This window comes from Tyto alba, unplaced genomic scaffold (genome assembly GCF_018691265.1).
Source record: "Tyto alba isolate M040663 unplaced genomic scaffold, T.alba_DEE_v4.0 Super-Scaffold_8, whole genome shotgun sequence".
Taxonomy (NCBI): Eukaryota; Metazoa; Chordata; class Aves; order Strigiformes; family Tytonidae; genus Tyto; species Tyto alba.
In genome coordinates, this window is record NW_024881329.1 from 9,142,180 (window position 1) to 9,159,931 (window position 17,752).

Below are 17,752 nucleotides of genomic sequence, written 5' to 3' on the forward strand. Positions count from 1 at the left end.
GGTACGTCTCATACAACAGTTGTGGCCATAATTCTTAGCTTTTTTATGAGCACATGAATGTGATCATGTTGTTACTAGTGTGAGAGTCAAAATATCTGGTTGTCTTTGCAACACAGACTTTGCAAACTTTTGCAACTCTTTTTTTGCAATTAAAATTTTGTGTGGTCATCTACTTTCTTTTCACTTCCATTTCTTCACCAGCTGAGTGAAGTAAAGGAATTTCTGCAGCCAAAAAGCCCTGAGGTTTATGATGGGAGCATTTCTTTGTTTACTGAGTTGGGAGGACACAGCAGGGTCAACTCACTTGCCCCAGAACTACCTGATCCACCATGTTTTGGGAGCTCTACCTTTACTCATCTTTCTACACAAAGGACCTTGGTCTTCAGTTGCTACATTCCCAGTGCTTCCCTACACTGTAGATACTTTTATATTTAGATGTCTTCAGATTAGACTCCAAGTATTGTAACCCGAACTTACTCTAAACACCCCTAAACCTTTCTGCTTCAGGGCCCAGAAACTCTCAAAATAAGGTAAAATTATTTTACATACAAAGATCCTCATTCCTGCTGAGTCACGCTTGTTCTGACCTTCAGTTATTTGTCGTGGGCTCTTTTGCCGGTGAGATGGTGGGATATTTGTTTTGTTTCTTAATATATATGTGCACCTGAACCCTGTCGCTACACTGAAGAACAGACATTGCTGAAAACACTTCTGGATAGGGATACATCGTCAGCAGACTTACTTATCGGGTGTCATCTGTGCACAAGCCTCACGACGTTCTAGTCTCGAACCAAAGTTTTCGACATCAAAACTAATGCCGGCACACCCCGTCCCAGCCACCCCGCAGCTGAAGTGGGCCGGGGCCGGGGCCGGGGCCGGGGCCGGGCCGGGCCGGGCCGGGGCGGCGCGCCCGGGGAGCTCCCTCCCACGGCGGCCAGGAGCCATGTGACAGCGCGACTTCTGTCTTGAAGCCTCCGAAGAGGAAGGGGCCGCCGCGGCGCGGGGGAGGAAGGCTTTCCGGCCGAGCCTCAGGTGCAGCCGAGGGGGCGAGCGGCGCCGGACAGCGCTCGAAGCGGCGGCCGCCTCCTGCCCCCAGCACCAGCCCCGCCGCTGCGGGCGGGCGTCTCCTCACGGAGGTACGGACCGCGCGCGCCCCGCCCCGCTCCGGCAGGGCGACCGTTAACGGCTGCTGGCGCCGCTCGCCCCCCGCGCCAGGGCAGGGCGGCGCAGCGAGGCGGGGGTCACCTCGGTGGCTGGCGCTCCGCCCGGGGGGGGGGGAGGCTGCACCCCGCGCCTGCCACCTCCCCCCACCTCGGCGCCCTTCTTCCACCTGCTGCGGGGCCGCCCCGCGCTGCCGTGCTGCCGCCCAGGGGGTAGCCGGCCGCTCTGGCGGGGCCGGGGGCGCGGCGAGCTGGCTCCTCCGCCCGGGGGCCGCGGCGGCCATAAAGGGCCGGGGAAGGGGCGGCGTGGCACTGCGGTAGCGGGGCGGCTGGCCGGCGGGTGAATGCGGCAGAGCAGAGCGGAGCGGCGGCATCTGGCGGGGGCGGCTCCTCCCGCCGCCGCCTCCTCCTCCTCCTCTGCTGGCGGCTCCTGACGGAGCGTTCCCGGCCGGCGGGAGCGCCGGTGGCGGGGCCCGGCCCTGCCCCGGCATGGCTTTCCCCGGGGCGGTAGGTAAGTGCTGAGGCAGGAGGCAGCGCCCTGCCGGGCTGGTGGTGACCTTGGCCGCCGCCCCGGCGGGGACGGGCCCGGGCCCGGGGCTCCCGCGGCCGGCGCTGCCCCACCTGCTCCCGGCGGCGCTGCCGGCAGTGCCCGCCCGCGGGGGGCTGGGGGCGGCGGCAGCGGCGGTTGTTTTCATGGCGTGTGCTCGTTCCATATTCAAGCCCATTACATTCCTGATCAATAACTGCCTTTTAAATATTCGATCCATCATTTTATATGCAGCGTGTTTCAAGAGAAATAGCTTTATTCCACAAAGGTGTAGAACTGAAGAGCAGCTCAAGCAGCATCCTGTGGGAGGATTTGCTGGTTGCTGAATGGTATTCATACCCCCTCCTCATCCATTAAGATGTCTAGCTGTTGCTCACCTTGGCTAAAGGACAGCATTCTGTGGAAGGGTACTGGATACAACATCCTCATCCCTGTTCTAGCTGGGGAATGGCACAGCTTGCATGAGTACTGCATGAAGTGCCACATGACTATTTTAGGTTTATTAAACTCATTCCTGTGACATAAGCTAGCAGTGATGTGGGTGAACCTACCTTTCAAAGTGTTTTGTGCCTTAGTTTCTGGTTCACTTGAGTGGCGAACGTGAGATGAGGTTCTGTAAGAAAGAAAAAAAACCTTTGGTCACAGTAGAGGGTTGTACTCGTAGCTATACATTCTGACTCTTAGTGTAATGATTTAAAATACAGTGTAGTTTTTCATGTAGTGTATTTCCTATTGAATTTCTGTTTCTGATCACAATTATCTATGAAAAAGTTAATTTACATTAGGAAAATGCTCAGCTGCTGATAAACATACAGCCAATTGATTTTTCCTGTACTAGTCAGCTAGTACTAAAAATATTTTAATTGCTGATTTAGCAGCAGAAGAAACACATTATTCCACATTTTACTATTATTGTTAGCACTTACTATAGTCTAATAACTAAAAAGATTGTTCTTGCCTGGCTGAAGTGGCCCACAGGCCCTTGTTGCTGGCAACTGTATGGCAGTTACTACTGCTGACAACTGTGTTCATTGAGGTCAGTGGAAAGACTCCCATGACTTCGTTGAGGTTTGAAATTGAGAAACCGAATCTAAGTTTGGATGCTTCTAAGACATTGTAGTGCATTGTCACTGACTCATTCAGCTAAATATGTATCTTTATATTCTTATGTAGTTACACTTGATTTTATGAAGACTTGATACTGATTGCAAAACAAATACTCTCCAGGCAGAAAAACTGCATTGAGTCAGAGCCACAGTTCTTTAAAACCATTGGCATTTTTCTACTGCACTGTGAATTGGTTCTTACAAAATAAGAATGCAAAATAATGTAGATGAAGGCTAAATTTCTATGTTATGGTCCAATATATGTCTTGTCACCTTTTCATACTATATTCGCTTTTAGAATAAAAGCAATACTGTTATCAAAGCAACTGTGAAAACAGGTGGACATTAATTAGAATCTTTTAGGCTGAAAACAACAGGATCACATATCAAACGGATCACGTGTCAACATGTGAAATTTGCAGCATGCCTACAGAAATACTGTAATGGGGGCCCTGATAAGTTGTGTCTGGAGTGATTAAAAACTGCCATGCTCCATGCTGACTATGAGCATACATTGTTATTTAAATGAATACCTTCTGATATGTTTGCATTTTTGTAACAAAAAAATATTCTGAAATGTCAGTTTTGGACCCAGACTTCACATTCTGGAAGTGCTTGGATCCATTTGTTGTGACATGTTCATTGCTATTTATAACTTATGTAATAAGAATGTAATCTTATTTGTTACAAACTCCATCATACTGAAGGCATTCAAAAAGCTTTATAGTACATAACAAATAATGCTGGTCAGTAGCTTACAAGCACTGTATCTTTTTTCTTCTCCAGAATGCTACCAGGTGTGTCAGAAATTCACCTTTTGGATTGTATGAGAATGAAATATAAAGCCATGAAACTACAGAAGAAACACTAAAGATAGTATTTTCAGTAGTGCTGCTCTAACAAAATGGAAATATTTTGTGATGAAAGGCTACTCAAATAAAAAATATGTTTTATACTTACATTTTTTGGAAAAAGAATATTTAAATGCCAAGTAGAAATTAAGGTCCATATCCTATCTGCTTCCCACATACAATTCAAAAGCAGGATATGAACTACTGAAAACAAACAGGGGGAGAAGTCACTAAGTTAACTATACCACATTTGCTCCTGTTGTGCAACCATTTTACTTCACAGCAGTTCCATGACTTTCTTATTTGTCGAAAGGGTGCCGTGAGGTAGAAATGTGCAACCTTCTTTTCTAACTTGCTTGTGGCTCTAGAATTGAAGTCACTGAGCAGGGAAGAAGGCAGGCAACTGAGTGAATATGGTTTCCAAGTTCAGTGCACGTACATACAGCTAAGTATACACTATACTGCAAATAATAGTCTATCTGATGTTGCAAGGTAAGTGGAATCTACTGGCAAATCTATACATATGTATGTTACAAATTTTCATTAATATACCAAGAAGTTCCTGATTCACAGAGTGGTATGGCTCCACAAGTGAAGTTGCTCTGTGGATGCCTGTGTTTCTTGTGTACTGTATATTAGTTTAAATTCTGTGTAGCAATTCTACTTTATTCTGCTTTTGTTCTAGGCTTTTAATTTTAATAGGCATACCATGAAAAAAACCCAGTCTCTCCACACATCATTATTCTTCTTGTAGTTACAACTTTGTCAACTGTTTTCCTTTTTAGCCGAGATGCCCAGACAGTTTCCAAAGCTGAACATCTCTGAGGTCGATGAGCATGTGCGACTTCTAGCAGAGAAGGTATTTGCTAAAGTTCTCCGAGAAGAAGACAGCAAAGATGCCTTGTCACTATTCACCGTGCCTGAGGACTGCCCTATTGGGCAGAAGGAGGCCAAAGAAAGGGAACTGCAGAAGGAACTGGCAGAACAACAGTCTGTGGAAACAGCTAAAAGGTTTGTTGAGGAGTAGTTGCTTTCTTAGTGGAAAACAGTGTTAACTCAAACTCATTTTGAAACCTGAAATTACAAATAACATTCTGCCTACTGTTACTTCAGGAGAAAGGTCAACATCAGGTACCAAGGGCACCTCTGTATCCTTCCATGCTATGCAGAAGGTGTGGGGATGGGCCCTAGGGAGCTTGGATTGGTGAGGTGGTCTCAACTGCGTTTCCAGCAATAGCATAGATAATTGCTTACGTAGGTTTAACAAACAGCATAGTTGAGTAGAAGTGGGCACAACCCTAAGACTTTTTAATGTAAAAACAGTCAGAAGAAGAAACACATTCTTGCCCTTCCCTTTTATTCTAGCTGCATTCAGAGACACAGAAAATTTTAACACAGAGAAAATGACAGTGGTATGATACTTCTAGTTTCTGTAAAAATAGATGAAAGTAAAGACATTTAACATCAAGGGAGAAGGTGAAAAGTGGTATTGGCATAATGAGGTAATTTGTAGGTTTTCTTAATTCAGAGATAAAAATCTAACCACTATCAACCATAAAAGTACACATTGATTTTTTTTTTTTTTTTTTTTTTGAGAAAACTCAAAAAGTACAGTCCACGTTCAGTTTGTCCGTGAATCTAATGAAGCCAAACATGATTTGTTTTCTTCTGTGAGAGAGGTGGCCTCAACCTGATGTCAGGTTGTTTCAGTATCATAACATCAGTGGACTGGCTAGGCTATTTCCTGAAATTGCGTGAGCTTAGCAGCGGTCTAACACCAAGTGACTTGGATGTGTACATACCCTTCACAAAACAGGAGAACAAGGAATCCTTTGAAAGTGATAGCTAAACACATGTACCCAGATAGCTGCAGACAATCAGGTGGGCAGTGCTGGGCATCATATCTGTGGAACAGCAGGGAGAAGAGTCAATTCAGTTAAATTACGGTACGATGTGCTGATGATACAGGCTGAGACTTTTGGTTTTGAATTGTGCAAGTGGGTTTCTCAGTTGGCATATTTATAGACATAAACAAGCACAGGAGGGAAAACCAGATGTTTCATTCAAACGACTATTTGGTATATGTTTCCTCCTGAACTAGCAAGTTTCACTTTTAATTTGGGAAATTGTCTTCTAAAAATGCATTCTGTCAAACTGTATCTTAAGTTTTGTACAAGTTTAACTGTGGAAAGTGGGATGTTATATGTGTGTTGTGTACATGTGGGAACAGAACAAGTATTCATCCCTGTCCTGCAGGACTGAAGTGTAGTTCAAGGACAGTTACATGAGTAAAACTTCTGTTGTTTTTCAGTTGCAGTTGATCCAACACTGCCTTTCAGGAATTTCATACTGATTTCAGAGATGGCTACAATTACTTAAGAGAACATGAAATTTGGTCATAGGTTATTAATCGTACCAACACTGCATGTTCTTATTCTTCAGAATGTCACAGAAGTAATACGCAACTTCCAGAGAGTATTCCAGTATTCCTTTTTCTCTGTCAGTGGTTCTTAATAACATTTGAAGGTTTTGGCATCTAGTTTATAAAACGAGGGAGTATTTCCACGGTGCACAAAAGAAAGTGTTATCACAGGTAGTTTATAACATTATTATATGAATATTTAAAATACATTTAAATGGATGTAAACTGTGTAAGGAAAACCAATTAAATCTTCAGAGATATTCTGAAACTTCACTTGAGGTATTACAATTACTTCACTGGAAAATACAGTGTTCTTTTTTAGCTGGTTTGTCATATGTGCATATCTATTGCAGTTTTGCTGAGAAAGGGCAAAAGTTTTTAAATGTATGGAGGTTAGCCGTTTAGTGCCTTGAAGGGAGGAATGACTTGCATATCAAAGCCATGCTATGTTATTACTTTGATAACCAACATTAGCCTTTTACTCAGGTCTCATCAAATACTGCCCAAGGAATAACTGTGCTCATCCTTTTTCTTACAAGTTTAACCGAATGACTATATATGAAATTCTGATGCATAGTCTTGTCTGACAACTAGATGAGTTTTTAAATCCTGCATGTTTTGGGAAGAATGAAAAGTATGTGTAGTAGCATGGTAACTTATAATAGCTTACCATACATAACATTCACTTGTTTCTGTCTGATACATCGTGACTTCTGATGCTACCAGTCTTGAAGAATCAACTCCTACTAAAGTAAGCATTGCAATCACATTTTCCTTCTGTATGGTGACTTGCTGAAACCGAATTTGTAAGTAGTGAAACAAAACAAACCTAAAGGCATCTTACAGTTGCTGTAAATAAATCGTGGCATATTTGTATTCTTGTGGAAGGTAAGTGTGACTGTGTGTAGCATATATCATGTGAAACGTCAATAGAGAAAAAGCTAAAAGGACAAATATTTTGTCCCCAGGTTTTTTCCTGTAGCATAAGAGATTTAATTTGTAAAATTTATTAGGGAGTGGTTTCTTTGCTGTAGTCAGTTTTCCAGTGTATTTAATGTTTTATGCTTTATACCATGAATTCATAGGAAGAAAAGTTTCAAGATGATTAGATCCCAGTCTTTGTCATTACAAATTCCATCTCAGGAATGGAAGGCACCATCAGCCAATCCCATTCTGTCTCCTGCAACGCCAGTTCTTCCAAGTGCTTTTCTGCCAGTCCAAGTGCCATACGATGTACCAGAGTTTCAGAGAGTTTCAATTAGTGGGGACTACTGTGCAGGGGTAAGAAACCATTTTTTTCTGCTTTCTTCTGTGTTTGGCAGGGAAGGCAGGAGGGAATCCCAAACCACAAGTAGCTAATGTATATACAGTATGAAAGGACAGTATATTATGGCTCTCTGCAACAAACTGTGAATTGCTTTGTGAACACGTTGATTTGTGGAAGAGTTGAAGTCAAGGTCAGGTCATTTTATAATATTTATCATAAAAAATAAATTGAATAGATAAAAACATAACCAGGCATTAAATAAATTTGTAATATATGGTAGGGAAAAAAAAATTGTGTGGGTGTTTTGCATACTGTATTTGGACTCTGCATCTGTCACTGGCTTCCTTGAGACCTTGGGTAAGATCCTTGTGGTCAAGCCACATATATTTCTGGAAATTCAGTCTCCTTGCTACTGGTGGGGATTCGATTTGTTGCTGAAACTGCTGTTTTGTTTTTGTCAATATTTATTCAGGCTTTCCTTTCAGGTTACAGTTGATGATTATGAACAAGCTGCCAAGAGCCTGGTGAAAGCTCTTCTCATTCGAGAAAAGTATTCACGTCTTGCCTATCATCGCTTCCCAAGAATAACATCTCAGTATTTGTGTAGCATGCAAGATGAAAAATGGAAGGTTGAAGATGAAGTGTGTCCAGGTGAATATCCTTGTTCTTCTTTTTAAAACCTAGAATTAAACACATGCACTGCTGTAGTAAAGATAAGTTGGATTTTTGTGATCATCTCTTCTGATGTCTTTGCCTATGTAACGTATTCTGTTAGTAAGTGGTGGAGAATCACTGATGGACCTAAATTGTAAATCCTGTCTCTAATATGAAACTTTGAAGCTGTCAAAAGCTAAAAATCCCATATTAGACACTCACTGATGTTTTGGTTTGTGGGTTTTTTTTTGTTTTTTTTTTTTTTTTTTTTTTGTTTTTTTTTCAGCAAAAAGGATGGTATGTAGTACACTTGTGTTCCTCCAGGAAAAAGATATATGGGAGATAGTTTAAAGTCATGCCTCCTGATCTTGGCATGCTGAAATAAAAGGGAGCTCATTTACACTAAATTAAAGCATGATAGAGACATGCCAGTTAACAAGACATGAGTCAGTAATTTCACAGGCATGGTGCATTCACCAGGTCAAGACTGGAAGCCGTGTAGTCATATTTGTTGGGCATTTTGCCTGGGTTAATAAACCCTGATCTCTCAACAAGGCTTATTAGGTTGAACATATTCCCTGCTATATGTATCACAAATGATACTTGTCACTTTGGTGGGTTGTGTCTTGAAAGCTTTGTTTGTGCATTGAACTGTTTGCACTGCTAGTTTTTGGATTAGCCTGTAAGAAGCAACCTTTAGTCTGTAGATATGTGCCAATATAGATGTTGCTGGCAATGTATTCTCAGCCGTAAAACGGCATTTTAAATCAATTACCCTCTAGCTCAGTGGTTGAAAGAGGGTGAATTAACATGTTTTCAAGTGTCTCTTCTATAAGAGAGTGTAAGAAGGACAGTATACCGATTATTCAAGACAGGAAAGATACTTTGGAACAGCTGCCAGGGAGCTATTAACCTATTAATAGCTTGGAACTAACTTTTTACAATTATGATTTTAAACTTTGTCATAAACAATAAAATCTCATTGCACAAGTTAGAGCTGGATAGTTACAAATATTGGAGATAATGGTATCAGTTTAGAACATACATTCAGGTGCTCTAGGTGAATAAAAGGACTGGTTAATTGCTTTTTCTGCCTTTGCTTAACTGAACAGGTATAAGAAGTCTCAGTGATAAGACTGAGCCCAAGAACGTAGTTCAGTTGACAGAAATGTAGTTGAGATGCTTATTTTATTCTAGTTGCATTAGCAAGGTATTGTAAAAGAAGCGATGAACATTTACTAGTATAATGTTCCAGTGTTCACATAAGCTGAGTCTCCCAGAAGTATGTGTGTTTACGTGTTTCTCAGGAAAAAAAAAAATTGTAATTTTGTAAAGGGATTACAAAATTGTACTGAACAAATCCAAACCATGCTTCTGGTGCTTTCTGATTTCAGTCATGATCAGAAGGCTAAGGGGAAAACTAGAGTTGTGTTGTACTATCTCTGGCTTCTGCTCTTCTTCATTCTATTCAAAACCAACTAAACATAAGGAGTTTTAATAAAAAGCCCAAAACAAGCAATCAAAACACAAGACCAACCAAACCCCGCAAAAAAACTACAAACCAACCACTGCATTGGGCAGAGGGAGAAGCACTGAGTCTTAAATTATTTCCTGCTCTACCATTTCCTCTACTGTTGATAGAAGAAACAGTCCTAGTATGTATGCACTAGTCTAGCTCATGGGATTGTGGGAAGGGCAGAGGTGAAGAAGTAAGGGACAGCCTGTTCTTTTCTGACTGATGTTTCAATATGAGAACAGCTGAATTACTCTGCTTAAATACAAACTTCCAGAGTTACCGCAGTGAGTCAGAAGGTGAAAAGACAATAATGAAGATGGGTATGATGTCAACAACTGTTTCATTGTTCAAAAATCTCAACTGTACTTTCAATCATCCTAATTTAAATATTTCTGGAAACTTATTTTGAAACTTGTGCCATTATATGCTATTAAAAAAAGTATTAAATCTAATTATACATGGGTTCAGAGAATTCTAGTAATGTATAATATTTGAATTAAGGTAGGCACTTAGCTTGGAGAGGGTCTGCAGTTAAAGCCTGTCAGAATAAAGCTGTCTTGTAGCAACAGATCTTCTATGGTAACTGAAAATATTAATTTAATGAAAATATTAACATCTTTTAGAAACAAGGCATAATAGAAGCAGAAAATAATTTTTGTAATTATTTTGTCTTTTGTGTAAGTTAGTTATTCTAAATGTAATGCACATTTATTTCCAGATTTCCATTCACCCCCAGAAGAAAATGAAGATCCTTACAATCTTGATGATGCTCCAGACAATTTGGATTATGTTATCAAGATAAAAGGTGGCATTCCCTTTGTTTATGATAACAAAGAAATGATGGAACTCAATGAGCCTCGAAGTCTGCCATATCCTGACCTGGAGACCTATACCCTTGACCTGAGCCATGTTCTTGCTCTAATTGCAGATGGTCCAACGTATGTTTCTCTTTTTCTTCTCTGCCCCTTCAGGCTGCTGATTACCTTTAATACTTCTCACTTTTGTGATATTTAACTCCCCAACATACGCATTCTACAGTAATATTTTGTTTTGCCCTTCTTGAGGATTAATGTATCATGGAAAAACTAGAGGGGGGGGGAAAAAGGAAAAAAAAACAACCAAACAAAACCACATATGGCTATATTTAATTTCTTTTCATCAACCATGGCAAACTGAAGCAGTCAACAGAAAAGCATGAAATTGGCCAAATGTTCCCATTCAAGTAAAATCTGACCCAAACTTCTTGAGGCATGGGAACTGAAACTTGAACCTCACCTTTTTTATTTTGTTTTGGTCTATGCTGAATTTGAGGTTTTTGAACAGTTGTCGAATTCTTTCATGTCTGTTCTGCTCTTGCTGCATGAAGAGAAACCCTGCATATGTAGAGCATACAGAACAGCTCAGCAACATAAATATTTTGTCTGACTTGATCCACATGTCAGTTAACTGCTCATGTGCTGCAAAACTGATCCACACATGCACAATGAAAATAAGTCTGAAACTTCTGAGAACCATCAAATTCCTGGGAAATCTCTAAAAACCAGAACTATAACAACTTTAGTACGGTCACTGGCACAGTCATGACAAGGCAGTGTCCTTGCCCAGTGCATAACAAACACGTGCATCCAGTTTTCAAGTTTACTTTCCAGCTGAGGACTGGAAATATCAAGGTTTCTTACGGCCTCAACACCAGGAAAGGGAATTAATCCACCCTAGAATGGAACAAAGTGGGAACCTGGACTGTTCTGAGCTATTTGTCCTGCCTGCCAGCACTTCATTCCTAGTCCTTCTGCCTTTGAGATCATCACTTACACTATGACAAGTTAGTCACACCTGATGGCATTCTTTTCCCTTTGTGTCTCTGTCTGACACCCGCTCCACAATCCGTCTGCTTTGCGCAGTGATAGTGGCAAAGCAGGTGGGCTGAACAGAACTGTCCCATTCCCAAAGAACTTTTTCAGGAGCAAAGGCCTATGCTTCTGTCAGCATAACCAGCACTCCTGCTCCAAATCAAAGCTAGCTTTAGTATGATTGTTTACAGTATGCTATGGGTAAATGCATTTCCGGTTTCAGTATGTTATATTCCAAGAGAGATACTGGGAAGATTAAAGGACAAGGAGGAAAAACTTGAAACAAAAGTCATACTGAAGACGCTTCTTTTTGCAGATTTTGTTAACAGTCTTTATCAGCAGGCCACAAGAAAGAAGGGCCTTTGTAGGACATGCTAGAACACTCAGCACCTTTGTGAATATAGGAGCAGTCATCTGCTCCTTTCACTTCAGATTAAGTTTTTGCGGGCTGATTCACACTCGCTAACGAACACATGCAAACCCGAAGGTGGAAGTCTTTGCAGTAATCCTGTTGCATAAGGTCTTCATATGGTGGTGTTTTCCCGTTTGCAGCAAGTGCTTTCCTAGCATTTATGTCTACTACATATGGGGCTGCTTGGAATTCAAGAACCTATTGTTCTTTAATCTTTTCTGTTCTTAAACTGGTGAAATCATACCCCTACTCCTCAGTTTTCTGGCCTGTTGAATAATAGTATAACCCAACAAAGACTTCCTGCAGCAGGCACGTGGGTTTTGATCAGTATCAAATATAGTGAGACTGTGTTTGAATTAGAGTTTGAAGTCTGTAATGGAATTTGTGTCCCACTGAGGAGAGGTTGTCAACAAAAAAAGTCTATTACATTAATAGCGTTCCAAAAATACTGTAGATTCAATAAGAATTGACAGATGGTGAAGAGAAAAAACATGTCCTTGGTTAAAAATAGAATGAGAAACATAACAGAAGATGAAAGTGAAGACGGAGTAGGCAAGCAGGAACAAAAAAGCATGATTTTTCTAAAAGCACAGAAAATTATTTTGGAAAAAAAAAGTATTTCTATACAATATATGTGTTTTTAAGGCATAAAAAATGAAAGTATCAGACCTTGTCTTGGCTTCCTATATTCACATTGAAAAAGCAAACTTTGGGGAATTTTTTTTTTCTAGTATTTTCACAGTGGGTAAGTTTGGATTACAGGTTGTTTCTCATATATGAGGTGATCTGCTCCATTGGAGATATAGTTTCAGAGTAATAGCAATTGACAGCACATTTTATTATAGGTTTTATGCTTTCTTTGGTCATCATTATTAAAAGAACTGCAGTTTATGCACAGAAACAGAGATAAGTACTTGGACAATTTAAAGGACGTAACAGCTATGTAGAGTTCTGTTTGAGGTTTCACTAATAACTTTGGTCTAAAATAATATTGGATATTGACTTACATATTTGTTAACTGGTAGGATAAAAAAAAGGATTTGTCTTGGTCTTTATAAAAATACTTGTTTTTACTCTGAAAACTTTCAAGTTCTTTCTGAATTTGAAATACAAATAATTTTAAGTTACAGATGATGATTGTGTTTTCTTTTACAGAAAAACATATTGTCATCGGAGGCTTAACTTTTTAGAATCTAAATTTAGTTTACATGAGATGTTAAATGAAATGTCAGAATTTAAAGAACTAAAGAGTAATCCACATCGAGACTTCTATAATGTGAGAAAGGTAAGTGTGAAAAGGATTAAAGGCATGGCTTTGTTTCTAGTAGGAGTTCCAGCAGTTTTGCTTTTGTTGTGTGAAGTGTTGGTAATATGCATGAAGTGCTGTGTGCATACCACTCAAATGAATTGTTACTTTAAGAATATTCAAATTATTCTACATGGGAACACTCCAGGAAAATTAACTTGGGTGTAAGTGGGTTAAATGGATTATGCTAAACTCATCTGTTTATTTATTTATCATCAAAGGGGCTTAGTTTTAGGTAGATTGCTTTAAAGGAGCGAAACAGAGTTAATCAAGTGAAACTTACTCGGATTATGAATAAATATATCCACATGGTTTAATTAATTTTAATTCACTTAAGGACAGTCAAATGCATTTTCCTTTTCTCATGTAGGTAAGTCATACTAGACTGTAGTAGGAACAGCTGTATAGATTTTTGGTAAATAGTGCACTTCATATTGAAAATAGGTGTTTAAATACATGTCAAAAGAAGAAAGAACTCCTACAGAAACTGAACTGAGGGTTTATGCTGCCATCTGTATCTGGTAAAAAATGCCTGTGAAATATTAAGTAAAAAGATTGTTATTTGAGTTATATTCTTAGCCGCCTCTCAGGTATGCTGGGATGTGATTAGGAGACAGGTAGGGGAATCAAGAAGCTGATTTCATATCCTGATGTATTCACACCCAAGGGAGCTGCTTTTTCTTCAAAGCATGGAAGCAACAGTGTTATGCTTCTTTGTCTGCTTCCCTTTCCTGAAGTTGAGAGGAAGTTAGTGGAAAGATAATGCTTCAGTTTGATAGGTGACATTTCTTCACAAAGCAGTCAGTAATTGCTGGTGGTGGTTTTAACCACTTCAGGTGCATTTTGCATTGTTTCTGTACGCAACTGGAAGAGGTAGTCCTTATTTTGTAATTTCTGGGTTTAGATCAATACCTTAATCCTTGTTATGTTTTAGTTAGTGCTAGTACACCAGAAAGTCCTTTTGACTTTTCCTTATGGTGTCCAGTGTGCTGGCAACTGAATGTTTGCTACTGTTTTGGTAATAAATTGTCAAATACAAACTCTGCTAAACAAAAGTGTTTGATGAATATACCCCTGTCTATCACAAGGCTAGAAGCAGATGGCTTGTTAAGTAAATTATATTTCACACTTTTATCTGATAACTGTAGGGACAGGAGGATCTGTTAGCTCAAGCAGGACTCCAATGGTAGAGATCTGACTCCCAACTTGACAGTTTTCTTGCATAACCACGGACAAGTTATTTACTCCATGCCACATTCAGATAAAACACTTCACTAGCTGGCAGAGACATTAATAATAAAACACATGGTGACTGAGAGGTGTGAAGGACAGAGGTGTGGATCAGGCAACTGCCTAGACAGTCAATTTGATTACTAAGAAGCTGTAATTAACAGGATTGTACTTGCTAAGTTCAGCGTTTGATTTAAAAGCAAATGTTCAATGTAATTTGGCATATCTTAATTATTTTCTAATTTTCTACTATTAAATAAACCCATCTACAAATGAATTAATACTCAAAAGGACAAAACGTGCATCATTTCCCCTCCAGCAATACCCAAATTCAAGACAGCAGGAACAAGCTTGCTCCTCTCTCGCAGAGATCATTCCTACTGCTAGTTATTGCTTTAAAAATTCTTGCTACACAGAGTTAACCTTGCTTAAAGAAGTATTTTTATGAAGCTCTCTATGGCAAGTAAACTGCATTGTAGTTAGAGTTCCTGTAAGCCCCTAAGCAATCTTGTTTTCCTTGTCTTGGTAACCCAAGTGATGTTTGGATCTGTAACTTCCCTGAAGTGCTTCCTCCCTAGTAACAGTAACACCAGTGAAACTTACAACACGAAACAGACACTTCTAGAGCCTGTATTTTAAGGATGTCTCTCTGTTAGTCAATCCTAAACAGTGCCTATGGCTCATGAGAAAAGCAAGAAGTAAGATTCACCTCCCAAAAGAGCTGTTAGTGAAGTTGTCTGTTACATCCCTCAGACATTAGTGTGGAGATCCTGGTACAATCTGTTTTCTTATATAAAAGAGCCAAAGTAACTGATGGAAAATGCCAGCATTAAAACAGTTATGAGTGTAGTCGTAAGGTCAGTCAGTGCACATGTATTACTGCATTTAGAAAGGTACAGTAGAAGGCTGGCCAGCATTATTTGCTGGCATGACAATCAAAGGTTACTGGTTTTTTTTCCCCTTCTCCTTGTCCCATTTCTGCCCTTGTTTTTTCCTGGTTTAATAGGAGCTCTCCTCCAGTAAGATCACCTATTTAATAAATCCCAAGATAAGGCTCCTATTAAATAAGGGAAATGTATGTGTATATCTTATATATTGGACTTAACCAGAATGCAACCAAACATGTTTTGCACTGGTCAAGCTGGAACTGGAAAATTATCCTTTAATAACCAGACAAATACTTCTCTAGACAGACAAGAATCCACAGGTGGTAAGATAATGTGGCAGGCTCCGCTTGGCTTGCCAAGGAGATGGACAACTGTCTGTGTAAGAGAACGCTGACTTTAGAGAAGACTCTTGAGTATGCTGTCAGCAGCGCTCTCCCACGTTCTCCAGCTGATGCATAGCAAAGTACAGTCAACACAGATTCTCCACATAACTCCTGGGTTGACTTCATTAAGAATGAAATTAAATAATAAGAGTTTAGCTCTTATTACGGCACACAAACTCAGAACTAAGTTTTAGCCTTTGTGTTTTAGGGTATCTTGCCTTCCAAAGCAAGTATGTGAGGTTTTTTGAGCGGAGCTTCCAATAGACCACTGTGCCAAACAGCCTCAGATAATTCAGAAGGGATACTTCAGTTTTTTAGCTGAAATACACCTTTGAAGTAAAGGGCCCACACCTGAATATTGTTTTACTTTTTTGGTCTTGGAGCTGTTCTTGTTATTAGGAACTTCGTTTTGTCTCTGTTCCTCTTTCTAGGGGGGAGGTTGTTGCCTTTTTTTTTGTTTTTCCAAAGGTGAAGCCAAGATATTCACTTACCTAATATTTATTTGCTACCTTTATGATGTATACCTATGTACTGCATTGGCAGGTGTCCTTTACTGCATATAGCTTTGATACAGTTTTCTAAAGATGAAAAAATGACAGCTTAAGCCCCCTTCCATATTCTTTCTCCCTTCAGCCATTATTTTAGTGTGTCAGCAAAACAAACCTGAGGATATGTCATATCAGTGACTTTTACACATCATATTCTTCTGCCTACAGACTCACTAGCTCAGGTTCCTAGACTTGTGTGGCAGCAGAGCTTTGGCTCAGGCCAGCATAACAGCATGGGAGAACACAGTTTCTAGAGTGGCTTACACAGCCCTAATGCATTCCGTGTGCAATAGCTGGTTGCTGCTGTGACATACCATTTGGTCTAGACTGTTGCAACTGATTTTATTTTAATATTTTTGTTTGTTTTTAAAGTATTGGTTAGACAAAAAGGATGTAAATTCTAGCTTTTGGTTATGACCACAGGGTTGAAATACCACTTCTTACTTGTAAGAAAGGAAGTTAGACTGGGTTATATACTTCCCAGTTCTCTAGATCTCACAAAATAATGAAAAACAGATGTCTGCTTTTTAAATGTATGATTAAAAGACTTTTGAGTTAACAGTGAATCTATACCTTAACTTTCCTGAACTTTGATTCATTCTGAGGTTGCTTCTTTCTTTTCCTTTATTTTTCTTTTCCTCCAGTAGCTACTTACAGACTTCAGTGCTGAAATTTAATCATACAAAGAAAAGTTGATAGTGAATGGGAACACTTACGGGTTATGGGTTAGCATCAGATTCAAAGGACAGGAATGCCTCTGTGCACCTCTTTTAGCATTACATGTAATGGTGCCTCACCACTGTTAACTGGCAGTAAAGTTGTGTTTTGTGCTTTCAAAGCACTGTGCATACTACTCCTCCCCTCCTATCTTGCAGAGATGCTGAGGTAAATTCTTGAGTCTGCCCTCAGTCTTGCAAGTGAGCACAAAATGATGTCAGAAAGCCATCAGCCATTATACTGCAAAAATTCTGTAGAGACCATAAACCAAGCTTTTACTCTGTCCTTTCTTTTAGTATTTTGAAGAACAGAGAAATTTGTTTCTCTTCACAGCAGTGTATTTCTGTGTTCATCTGAATACAGGGGCTTGATGCTGTCTGTTTTGCAATGAGTACAGCCAAACAGGAAGCTGGAGACACAGGGATTCACATCTCCTGTCTCTCCTGGTTTCTGGGTTGCTCTGGATGACATAAGTATGAATTGGACAAGCTCCTGAGGGGCTCTGCCCAGCTCTAGGGATTATTTTGGCTGCCAGGAGCATTACTGCACTGCCCTAGAGCAGAGTATTTTGTGTCTTCTGCCTCTCATGCTTATTACAGAGCTGAAAGGAGAGAATCAAGCTCATTGTATAGAGCTGTTGCATCCTATCTGAAAAGCTAATGCAGCAGGAATACATTGGTGAGCCGTGAATCTAGCAGTGGGATGTGGAATGATTTCCCTTCAATCCAGCATTGAAGTAAAGGCTGCAGCAGATTTAGTGTCAAGTTCATGAAGCCCATAGCTATTGGGGTAGAAGTACTTATGAGTTAAAGTGCATGTGTTTAGAAAATCAGGTAGTTTGCAGCTGTGGATACTGCTAATCTATGTACTGGAAAAGTTCAGTATCATTAAAAGGG

The 17,752-nt window shown here is 40.1% G+C and overlaps 1 protein-coding gene across 3 annotated transcripts in view; it reads left to right on the forward strand.

Moving 5' to 3' along the window:
- The first annotated feature begins 958 nt into the window (after nucleotides 1–958).
- Nucleotides 959–17,752, forward strand: part of AMPD3 (adenosine monophosphate deaminase 3) — a 34,986-nt gene continuing 18,192 nt past the window's right edge. Inside the window, exons 1-6 of one of the 3 annotated variants that reach the window (XM_042784537.1) lie at nucleotides 959–1,136; nucleotides 4,450–4,675; nucleotides 7,172–7,367; nucleotides 7,839–8,004; nucleotides 10,242–10,461; nucleotides 12,941–13,070. In XM_042784537.1, the coding sequence (XP_042640471.1) occupies nucleotides 4,455–4,675; nucleotides 7,172–7,367; nucleotides 7,839–8,004; nucleotides 10,242–10,461; nucleotides 12,941–13,070 (933 nt within the window). In that variant the 5' untranslated portion in view covers nucleotides 959–1,136; nucleotides 4,450–4,454. Of the gene's footprint in view, nucleotides 1,137–1,217; nucleotides 1,672–4,449; nucleotides 4,676–7,171; nucleotides 7,368–7,838; nucleotides 8,005–10,241; nucleotides 10,462–12,940; nucleotides 13,071–17,752 lie in introns of those variants that run through there. The other 2 variants (XM_042784536.1, XM_033006747.2) reach the window with 2 other exon arrangements.